The 12,391-nt window shown below is 44.1% G+C and overlaps 1 protein-coding gene across 1 annotated transcript; it reads left to right on the forward strand.

Moving 5' to 3' along the window:
- The first annotated feature begins 7,411 nt into the window (after positions 1-7,411).
- On the forward strand, positions 7,412-11,832 carry LOC134337217 (uncharacterized). The gene is made up of 6 exons (XM_063032048.1): positions 7,412-7,513; positions 8,147-8,476; positions 8,560-8,880; positions 9,737-9,826; positions 11,422-11,471; positions 11,703-11,832. The coding sequence occupies exons 1-6, from the start codon at positions 7,459-7,461 to the stop codon at positions 11,763-11,765; spliced, it is 909 nt and encodes a 302-aa protein (XP_062888118.1). The 5' UTR covers positions 7,412-7,458; the 3' UTR covers positions 11,766-11,832.
- Positions 11,833-12,391: the final 559 nt, after the last annotated feature.

The following is a 12,391-nucleotide window of genomic DNA, read 5'->3' on the forward strand; positions in this document are numbered from 1 at the left end:
AGGAGCGCTCCGGTGCGGAGTGCAAATTGTTTCCCACGCAGTAGACTCCCCCAATCCTCGCAGAAGAAGAATCCACAGGAACAACAGAAACCAAAACTGTTTTGTACCAACGATCTCGCAAAAGTTGTCAGTCAGCGTTGAAATCAGCGTAAGACTCCCTTAAGGTCTCTAGCTTCAGAAGGTTTGGCGGAGTTTACTCCGAACGCCTTCCCTGTTTGTGGGTATACCTGCAAGGCAGCGGAGGTTTGAAATCAGAGATATCCTTCTCTACTGTAAGCTGCCACCTGCAATTGACGAGCTCCATCTGATCGAAGCGACTGGCTTAAGGTGCCAGTACCCCGCTTCGTTTTTGCCCCTTCTCCTGTTAGTAGAAATGGTTCTACCAGCCTTTCTAGATAGGCCTGAGGGGGTCATGAGCTCGACTTGCTTGTTAGAGACTGTTTAAGACGCACGCTGTTGGGAGCATTTAATAAGTAATAGGAGCTCCATACAATTAATCACACCCTTGCTACAATAGCCCTGAGGAAACGTTTACATGGGCGCTCAGAGTGACTGGATAGAAGTAGGGGCCGCACGGTATTACAGAGACAAGGAGGGCAGCAGAGGTCGGCGGTATCGCAGTCAGGGAGGGTGTCGTGTTCGTAAGAGATTGCGGAGCGGGAGTAGCGATAGGAAGGCGTCACAAAATCGTGGAGCGATGTTGGTTGCCGAGGAGTATAGGGAGCTAGCGGATGTAGGTTGCTTTGTTGACTCATTTATGAAGATATGTGCGCGTGAATACTGTGACAACGCTGGAAGCTTTGAGACGCATGCAGGTATCATGGGGATTGGGGGTCCACTTGATCCCGCGCGAAGGGGGCCGAATGAGCGCGTGGACAAGCGTGGTGTGCACAAGAGGATCCCACTCTCACTCATCTGCGTCTGCCTCACTCGCCCCCTCCACCCACCCTCCTCCGCAAGACACAGTCACCAACTTTTCCACATCTGTGCCGCCGCCCGCACCCACTTCTAACTGGAGGCCACAATCAGCAACATATGCTTCTCTCGGGCCCGTCATCGAGTGGGGAGGGGGCGCGCTAATGCACAGGATCAAAGCAAGCTGCAGAGAGTTGTAAATTTAGCCCGCTCCATCATGGTCACTTGCCTCGGTAGCATCCAGGACATCTTCCAGGAGCAATGCCTCAGAATGGTGGCGTCCATCATTAAAAACCTCCGTTAACCAGGACATGACTCTTCTCATTACTACCATCAGGAAGGAGGTACAGAAGCCTGAAAGCACGCACTCAACGATTCAAGAACAGCTGCTTTCCCTCTGCCATCCGATTTCTGAATGGACATTGAACACATGAACACTAGCTCACTACTTGTCTTATTTCCTATTTTTGCACTAATTCTGATTCTTTTAATCTGGAGTGATGAGGACACAGACTACAGAATCGATGAGAAAACTCATCATACCAAGGTGCTACAGGCAAAGAAGGGCAGGAAATTTGTCTTAAGTGTTCTGGTCAATACCGTCTGCATATGTCAGATCCTCGACCACAGCTCCCCCTAAATGCGTGTTCTACGTTTTCCTTTCCCCCGTCACCCACGGAGCAGAAGCGATAAGCCAATAGGATAATTCTGTTCTTTATGTTATTGTGGATGATCTGAATAGAAGAATTATAACTCTTGGCTTATGCTCTATGGTAACTAGCATAAGTGTTTATGATAAATAAAACTGTGCTAATTAGTTGACAGCAATGGCTCTCTTAAGAGGAATGAATAAAGTGTATTCTCAAAGGTTTTTTCGTGTTGTACAGTTATTCAGTGCTGGTTCATCAGGTGAGGTCAGTAGGGAGGCGGCAAATTGGCCTTTTGCAGGGACCTTCAATTCGAAAAGTGTGGAGTGCTTGCTGCATCTCTATTGCCCTTGGTGATACTAACTGTGTGTACTGTTAGCAAGTCTGATGTTAATGTGAAATGTTACCCTCAATGCAAACTGGATGAGAGGGGTGACCCATGATCAGAAGTTCAAATGGATGTGCCAAACTCTTCTGAAGTAAGTAAAATAACATAACTCTAGCCTATTCACGGGACATTTTACGGTAACCAATTAACCAACTAACTGTCACATCTTTGGACTGTATGAGGAAACACACACATTCCACGAGGAGGCCGTGCACATTTCTTACAAATGATGTCCCCGAACAGTGGAAGTGTCGTGCTAACCACGACACACCGTGGTGCCCCATCCATCATCTTAAAGGAGAGTTGGGTACAACACGTCCTTAATTGGTCAGATATAACTATTAGCATAATACAAGTTAATTTTTCTGTCTTTGAAATTTGAGGCATTACTGGGCGTTCGAAAACTTAAAAAAAAAATAACTACGAGGTCTCCACAATACGATTGTTTCCCCAAATGTTCCTTATTTTGAACATTTCCTTCGCATTAGATGACTTAGATGACAAAATTGATGAGTTTTTGAAATGTTTATGGAAGTTACGAAAATAAATGGAGGGACACGTAGTTTTGAGAAAGTAGAGAGTGTACAGAAGGACTTACAATATTCATCGATAGGCAAAGAGGTAGCAGATGGACGAGCGTGTCGGGAAGTGTATGGTCATTCACCTTGGTCTAAAAAATAGGAGTGTAGGCTATTTTTTCAATGGAGAGAAAACTGAAGAGCAAACTGACTTCAAGCCCTTAAGGGTGTAGGATTCCCTAATGGTTAAATTTCAGGTGGAATTGGTGGTGAAGTAGGAAAATGCGCTGTTAGAATTTATTTCAGGGGGACAAGAATATGAAAGCTTGTACGTAAGGTTGAACAAAACACTGGTGAGGCCTCAATCGTGGTCTTGTGATCAGTTTTGGGCCCCTTTTCTTAGAAAGCATGTGCTGCTACCGGAGAGGGTTTAAAAGAAGCTACGAAAATTACTCCAGGATTGAACAGCTTCTCATACGAAGAGCATGTAATGGCTCCGGGCCTGCATTCAATGGAATTCAGAAGACTGAAGGGTGAGCTAACTGAAACCTTTCTAATGCTTAAAAGCCTCCACAGATTGCATGCGGAGAGGATGTTACCGATGGTGGGCGTGTCCAGGACTAGAGGGCACAGGTTTAGAATGGAGCAGCGTCATTTTAGAATAGAGAGATGGAGACATTTCGTCAGCCATAGGGTGATAGGGTGGAGAGGCCAAGTCTTTACATATATTTAAAGCAATTGGTAGATTTTTGTCAGGTCGGGGCATGGAGGGATACAAGACAGCAGGAGATTGGTGCTGAGAGGGAAAATAGACCAGTGATTATGACAGGGCGCAGCAAAGTTGACGAACCACATGGCTTATATCTGCTCCTATACCTTATCGTCTTGCAACATCACTTCTCAGTCTCCCACGCGTTATAGAACGGCCTGCCCATCGTAACCCTGTAACTCATTCTTACGTGTCCTGGCAGCATCCTTGTAAATGTCCTCAACAGCCTTCTGAGTTCAATAGCATATCTTATATAGGAAGGCAGCTAAAACTGAACACAATGCTGCAGATGTGGCTTTGCTGGCGTCGTGTTCAACCGCAAAATTGCCTCTCAAACTTTCGACTCAGTACACTGGCTTACACATAGTGGTCACTCTATTTGATATTTCTGTATACTTTATCGTTGGTGTAAGTATCTAACCGGTCAAACATGTAATAGCAACTCAATGCATAAAAGTAGGTAGACGGGGTGAACAGGTTCAGTGCTGTTCAGACCACTATCACAATGGGGAAGAAATGTGATCTTAGTGACTTTGACTTTGAAATGGTCACTTTTACTATCTCAGAAACTGCTGATCCTTTGGGATTTTCATGCACAACAGTCTCTAGCGTTTACAGAGAATGGGACGAAAAATTAATAAAAACATCGAGTGAGCAGTAATTCCGTGGCGGAAACGCCTCACCAATGGGAGAAATCAGAAGAGAATGGCCAGAATGTTTCAAACTGACAGGAGGGCGACAATAACTCCAATACACATGCGATACAACTATGACGTGCAGTAGAACGTCTTCTAACGCACAAGAAGTCAAACATTGAAGTGGTTGGACCACAACAACAGAAGACCACGAACATACACTTAGTGACAACTTTAATAGGCAGGTATAATAAAGTGACCGCTGCGTGTATGAAAGCCAGCGTGCCAAGAGTAACGTCAAATGAATTGTATACGTGGTGAGATGCAGTCTAGAGAGTTAATCCGCAATGTAATTATCAAGTTGTCCGGAGCAAAAGAACGAATTGCTAATAATGTGTCCACCCGAAGGCTTCCCCCATTTAGCTGACGTACACCAGTACCTCAACAATTCACAAGAAGAAGACGTTTCACTAAAGATCAGGAAAGTTATATGCATTTGTATGAGGCCCTCTTGTCCTGATATGCACAATATTACAGACTTGGAAAAAGTTACGACAGTAAGAGTTTTACTCTGGCGGTTCAAGAACTCAGAGAGTATACAGAATATCAATAAAAGAATCGCATAGAGGAACCCATAATCAACACAAAAATGGTGCTGGAGGAATTCAGCCGAAGAGGCAGTATGTATGGAGTGGAATGAGCAGTCAATGCTTCGGACGGAGACCCTTCATCAGGACATCTCCGTAGACGCTTCCTGACTTGATGATTTCCTCCAACATCCTGTGTGTTGGTCCGGAGTTCCAGCATCTGCTGAATCTCACGTGTTTTTATAAGGATGACACTGCTGGCAGACGAGAAATCGAGAGTAGTGGGAGCGGTCATTAGGCTAATCCCTAATAAATCCAACGTGGAAGTCGGGAATAAGTCAAGACTCCGACCCTGGGAAGAATGCGGAACTCCTTCCAGATAGTGAACAGTGGAAGCGGATTTAATACTAAAATAGGTGGCTACACGAGTGGGAAAGAAACAGAAGTAGATGACGATGGGTGAGAGGGAGAGAGATGAAAGCGAGTTACTGCGGAGCTGAAGCACCAGAAGAATTTTTACATGGACGATGCCACGCCCGGTTGCGAATGGAGGAGTTTTGGGTATGGGGCTAGCAACTCCATCCCGTAAAACCTCACAGCTGCAGAAATGCCAACACAAGTTCGGAAGACCACATTCTTGGGAGAGCAAGGATCTTCGAAGATGGGCTACACCTCGGGACAATTTGAAAGATTGGGCCAGAGCCAGTCAGCCGTCAGCGACCTGTGACGCAGGAGGGTTAGTGGGTTTAAGAAAAAATAAGAAGAATCGCCAGGGGGAGAAAGGGGACCGAATTAATCTTCCGCGCTGTACAAGCTTTACAGGAGCCCTTATTAGAGGCATCTAACTTTCAGCGTACCACAGAAAATACTCAAAGAGCTCAGAACATAAGCAGATTCTTTGGATTGGAATAAATATTTAACATTTCGGGCCAAGGCCCTTCATCTGGGCTAAAGACTTTAAGATGAGGGACGACGAATGAAAAAAGATTCAGTGTTCAGTTCACAGTACAACTGCTGGTTATGGACCTACAGGGCCATGTGGTGCCAAAGCCAATTCGATTCGAGAGAAGGATTTTATCTTCAGTAAAAGGGAAACGAATCAGCCCCTGATACAAACAGAGCAAGGTGTGCTGTCATCAAAGGTTGCCAGTAAACTGCTACCGTGAAATTCGCAGACCGATTAACCCATGATACATCTATTTCACTGTCGACGCTTCAAATACTGTACTGGGGGAAAAAGTTGCAACATTTAATGCCTGCGATGCAAAATATGACCGAACAAAAAGGCACTGTGCAGGTTTCCTGTTTTCATTGTTTGGACGCTGCTGCTGAAAGGTCAGCTCTTTAGACTTGATGTTAAATGGCACATTAGAAGGCACTGCAACCCACAACGAGCATGCTGTGGAAATTAACCTCAAATACCTTGCCCTATGTTGCGTCCTGTTTACTTAGGCATCGTAATGTAGGCAACACTAGAACCTAAATAAATAAACAGATAGACAGTCAGATAAATAAATAAATACATACATACATACACACAGAAATAGCTAGATAGATAGAAAAATAGATAATGAGCACTGGAGGAACAGAATCTCGGAGTTGTGACCATCTCCAACAGGATTTGCGTTGATAATTTCATACAACTCTAACGAATTCCGCATAACCCATAAACCACAAGACACAGGAGCACAATTAGGCGATGCAGCTCTTTGAGTTTGCTCTGCCGATCCATCATGTCTGATTTATTTCCCTCTCAACCCCATTTTCCTGCCTTTTCCCAAAAACCTTTGATGCCCTTACTGATCAAGAATCTATCGACTTTCGCTTTATGTATGCCCAATGCCTTGAGCTGCACAGCCGTCTGTCGCAATGAATTCCACTGATTCACCAACCTTGGCTAAATAAATACCTCTTTGTCTCTATTCTAAGGTGGGAACTCCCTCTGTTCTGAGGCTGTGTCCTCTGGACCTAGACCCTCCCAAAGCTGGAAACATCATCTCCACCTCCTCTCTATCTCGGCCTTTCAATATTTAATATACTTTAATGATTTAACCGACCACCACCCCCCTCCCACATACACACACATCATTCTTCCAAATTCTTGCGAGTACACGCCCAGAGCCATCAAATGCCCGTCGTGCGTTAACCTTTTCATTCTCAAGATCATTGTGGCGCATCTTCTCCGGACCGTTTCCAATGACAGCTAATTCTTTCTTAGATATGGGGCCCAAAGCTGAGCGCAATAGGCCAAGTGCTTTCTGACCAATGTCTTATAAAGACTCAGCATTGCAGCAACACTATAAAAAACCACCATTTATTACAAACGGCAATCGCTTTATAGATACAGTGACTGCAAGAGCAGATCAGATGCTGGGAAGCCCGGAGCGGGTAACACATTCTGACAACACATCCATTTTTACCTTGGCAAAGGTCATGATTTCGATGCAATATTCTTCGCTGGCCACTATAGGTGCAGTTCCGACAAGGCGAACTTGGTATTAATGATTGAAATACTTCAAATGTAGCAGGGATGGAAATGCAGGTTCCTCCTCAAGTCGTGAATTACCCTGGCTGTATATCTGTCTCCATTCAACGACTCTGGTTCTAAACCCTTTCTTTGCGTAGAGCACGGAATACCTTTACAAGAGAGGGCTGCAGAAAATAGTGTTTATGATTTCCACCAGCGTCTGCGGGGATTGAGGCAAGAGGATTAATGCTGCTCTTGCTAGCGATATACCTCTTTGCATCCCGGAAGCCATGCAGAAACCATACTCTGATTTGAAGTCTCTCCGATCATTGCTCCATAGCTGTTTGACCATGTGGCGCATTGACTCGGTAACTAGGTGTAACCCGCGCAAGCCGCGAGATGAATGCAGCGGCCCCGCCCCGGATCCTCGGTACCGAGCAGCATCCACGGCAGCTGAGAATTTGCACAGAGCAGCAGCCGATCTCACTTCGACTCCTGGGAGTTGAGCGCAGCGCTAGCCGTCCGAGTCCAGATGTTGGTGGAAGCTTTATCTCTATTCGTTACCGTTCAGATGTTTCATGTTTGCGGTGAGTGAGTTGACGTTGGGAATTTCCATGCGCGATCGGTCCGAGATTTAGGGAGATATGCGTCCTGGCAAGTTTTCCATCCCAGTGGAAATATTGTTCGGTTAGAAAACCAAGACAATGTTACCCAAAAGACTCTCGCAAGTGGGGAATTAGAATTCAGCGAATCAAATAAATCTGGATTACAAAGCTAGAACCTCATTAATGCTGATTCTAAAACTACCTAAATGAACTCTAAATAATTTTCTAGATGCTCCTCTTTCATCTTCTTTTAATGAATGATATCTGGCGCACTGATCTGCTCTATCCGTACATAACTCCAGATCCAGGGTAGATTGCTTGGTGAGCCCTGTCTGAAATGTTAATCAAACCACTCAATTAAAGGTCAACTGAGGATAGAGAGATAAACTAATTTTGCCGCTATGCATCCAGTCGATGAATAAAGTCTAAGTCTTGCGAATTTGGCTAGGTCAACGTGAATTTGCCTTTTGGTCTTCCTTTAATGTTGTTGATACATCTAAGCCAATAAATACAACTGAAAATGGCAGGCTATGTTTACACTGCAGGCAATATGTTTAATTTATACTTCCTTCTATTCCGTAGCAGATAATTTTAACTAACTGGTTATAATTCCAGTTGCAGAACCCACGCCTTTTCCTTCGAGTCCGGCTGCAGTGTCTGCACATGTCGGTCAGACGGTTGAACTATCCTGTGAACACACGCACCGGTTGGAGGTCGTGAGTAGCATTCTCTGGTACAAACAGCGTGCGGCCGAACCCCCGGTAGCGATCAAAGCCACGGACTGCCGAAACACCGGTTGCAGGATGACTTACAAAATAGGCTCCGGCGATCGCACATCAGTGCTGGAAATCCGGGACGTCCGTGTGGAGGATTCGGGTTTCTACTACTGTGCTGGAAGGGATAGCTATTCGCTGCTTGCGAAAGGACCCACACTCCTGGTTGGAGGTAAGAGCACTTGACAGTGGGATTATACTCAGCCATGCACTTCGGGTGAAGCTGCGATTAACGATGTCCCAATCTCTGTCCAGACAGCTCCACCAACCGGACCTACATGCAGGTATTTGTCCCGCCGTCTGAGAGGAACGGGTCGGTTCCCCTGGTGTGTCTGGTCGGCGGCCTTTCTTCCATCCCGATTGTCATTCACTGGAACATATCCGGCCAGATCATGGAAGGATGGAGCGATCCCGGCACGCTTGATCTTGACCAGAGCTACAGTGTTAGGAGTCAGGTGCTGGTCCCAGTGGAAACCTGGAGGAGCGGAGGAGTCTGTACCTGCATCGCACAACTCGAGGGTGCGGGAAAGACGAGGACCAAAAGCGTGTCCCATCACACAATTGAACCAGATCAAGGTGAGGCGACGTTTAGCACATATAATATCAATACTCATCTGTGGCGGAATGGCGGAGCATACCTGATGGGCCGAACGCCTAATTCTGCTCTTATGACGTTATGGTCTTATATCTTCTGGAATACCTCGCTAGTTCACTAACCTCACAACAAATATTAATTTGTATTTATTCATTTTTAACGATTTGCTTATCTCCAGCAAGCCCACCATTGTCTTCCCAATCCAAATAGTCTTTGAGCAGCTGGAGGTGAACCTCCTTCTTAACTGTCTTTTGCCTGTGATGTTCTCATCGTGCTGTTAGGATGCGTTTTCGAGAAACTAGACACAGCCACAATGAAAGAAAGGCGTTGTGTTTCCATGTTGGGATGCTGAGCCGCAAAAAGAGTGGAAGGGGCAAGGTGGAAAAGCGGGGAACGGCCTGAGGGGCCGCATGGCCTTATGGGCTCTTGCATTCTTAGAGTCGTTCTTCAGTTGGCGTTGCTATGGGTTTCTGATCGTACAATATTGCTTAAGAACTAATAGTTAAATTTATTGACCATATATATTTACATGCATTGGGATTTTGCTGTTGTGTGCTGTTTAGGGCGCGCCATTTAAAAGAAGTCAAAACATTCACAATTGTAAGAATAAAGAATTCCATATAAATAATTACATGAACATCCACTGATAGTATTCTTCGGTTTTAAAACATCATTAGTGTGGATGGTAACTGTCTGTACAATTTGAATCCAACACGACGTTTAATTTTATTTGTCTTTCTGCTTAGTGTTATTTTATTAAATCATTCACCGAATCAAAGCCCGCGCAAAAGGTTTTGCAAACAAAGATTTTACCAAGCAACAATTGTTTTTCTCTAGGTTGGTGTCTTCCCACATCGATCCTGCTTGGCATCCTTGTCTTCCCGGTTATCCTCATTGCTATTTGGACTTTGAAAGGGCGGAGATCAGGTGAGAGTTCTCTTTTCCCAGACATATCCTTATAACTATTAACACTTACCGCGATCCTTACTTCGAGATTCGTGTGATCATTGCTGCCAATGGCTTTCGAAGTGTCGACACAAGAAGGAGTACTGGCTGGGAGTGGGACGAATTGAGCTGATCCAAAGGGTAGGGATTTGAGGGAGAAAATGTCTTTCCCGCCAGTTGTGTCTCGGTATATATTGTTTATAGTATTATTCTTGCTGTATTTTTATTTATTTTCTCAGCTCAGACTGGTAAAACCTGAGGTACAGATATAGCCAAGCACAATCATTTCTTAATTGCTAGATTATTCCATGCTATTCTAGAGGTGTTTAGTATTGCTGCTTCCTGTAGATTTGGTGTACGTATTGCTGTGTTGTTTAATCCCATTGTGTAGTGACTTCGGGATGATAGCTGTTGTACGCTGTTGTGTATTGATTGTGGTTGCCGATATTCCTATTGGGGCAATGTATATCCTGTTTATGTTCCATTGCCTTTCAATTCCCTCTTTTAACCACTTATTGATTTATCTTCAGTACCTGTGATTGGAATTGCATAGTTTTTCTATGTATTGATCCTGCTATATTTTATCCAGACGGTTATTATGGATTGACCTTTCCATTTCAATGGATAGGTCATAACATAATTTGGTGGTCACTGACTCTAAAACTGAATCGGCCTTGCATTTATAGTAAGGCATAGTGTCTTTTATGAGTTTGTATTTTAAATCAAGACTTTGGTGAATGACGCTTGCCACTTATTTGTACCTGTGTAAGTAATCAAATTGAGTTAAGCTGCCGCAGGTCCCTGTAATTAGTTGGTTTGTTTCTGGTTTCTCCTAGCATTTACTGCACTTATTTTTGTAACTTTGTTGATTTTTTATTATGTGCTTTTGATCATTTTGCTGTAAATCAACAACCCAGGTATGTCAAACATTAACTTGTAGATCATACCCATCTATGCAACATCCTGTTAAATATTTTCTGTGTGATTTCCGCATCCTTTCTATAATGGGGCAACCAGAAATGAATTCAATACTCCACATGCGTCCTGAGAAAATGTTTATATCGATGTAATATCATTTTTATACTCTTATACTCAATACCCTTACCAATAAAGGCAAACATGACATCTGCGGATTTTTGTCTTTAGTTATAACTAACATAAAATAATGAATTGTGGCCCTTCCTTGTTGCACTCGCCACGTAACCTTTCAAGGCCTGCTCATGGATTTATGAAAATATCATGCGCCATCTAAGCCCACTGCAGGTTTTAAGATCTTGACGATCCTGAAATTATTGTGTTTTCATTGGTGTATAGGATTCCATGACGCCGTGGTTTATGCATTTGAGAACTATTCTTATGTTGGAGTCATTGTCATATTGGAGAATGCATAAGAAGATTATGACGCACCCGAGAGCCCGGGTTAAATGTGAAATATTCAGAATCTCTTAGCAAAGATTGACCTCTGGTATACTGGGGATTACTGTCATATTTGGGATTGAAGATATACAAGACATTTCTGCAACTAATTATGAACTAGACAGAGGAAATAATAGTTCCAATGTATGCTCTTTCGTCAGGGACCCATCGTCAAACGGCGACGCGTCAAGGACACAGTAGTGCAGCTCCGGTACGTACGCTTATTGCCCACCGTTGTAAGATTCACAAACCTGATGTTTGGGATTGGGTACAAAAAACTGATGGGTATTAACTCAGTGCACAGGGAGTTATGAAATGGAAGTCTGGAGTTATTTAAATAGGTGTCTCGCAGAAGAAGGTTTGAACAGTGGTGACTCTGTTGAACAATGGTATTTTATGCTGTGCGATATCTTTAATTGTCAATGTTTGGTATACATTCCAGCCCCAAGCGCCGATCATTTATGCCTCCCTCGAGTTCGCTGCATCCTCCTCTGCCCGCAGATGAGAATCTGGTTGGGTTCTACGTCGGTGGATTATGAAGAATTTGACCTAACCCGAGGTCACACTAAAACCTTCTCAACGAATCATCCCTTGACTCTCTGGGATTGACAAGATTTCTACGGGTTCATTGTTTATGTGAATAAAATGCTGGACCAACATTCATGTCAAGATTATGAACCCTAAGTGAAGAACAGAAACTTCTTTCATAGTTGGTGTCAGTCTTATCATAAAACTTCCCTCAGTGTTATCATGTAGATTTTTTCCTTTCTATAATTTGAATGAACTGAGACGGTATGGCCACATAAAACGATCAGGTAGATTGTCAAAGACCATACTTCAGGCAGCGGTGCAGGGAAAATGAAGAAAGAGGAACACAGAGGCTGAAATGGACAGGTAATATTACAGAGTGCACTGGAGAGTTTTGCCCCAACCCAGGTAATTGCCAACAAACGTGAAAGATGGTGGCAACTGGTGCAGTGTTGATCTGTACATCGCCTGTCTTCTCCTATCATTTTGCATCTCCCCCTCCCCCTCCAGCTTTCAAATCCCTTACTCACTCTTCCTTCAGTTAGTCCTGCCGAAGGGTCTCGGCCTGAAACGTCGACTGCGCCTCTTCCTATAGATGCTGCT

Source organism: Mobula hypostoma, chromosome 2 (assembly GCF_963921235.1).
Source record: "Mobula hypostoma chromosome 2, sMobHyp1.1, whole genome shotgun sequence".
In the NCBI taxonomy this organism is placed as follows: Eukaryota; Metazoa; Chordata; class Chondrichthyes; order Myliobatiformes; family Myliobatidae; genus Mobula; species Mobula hypostoma.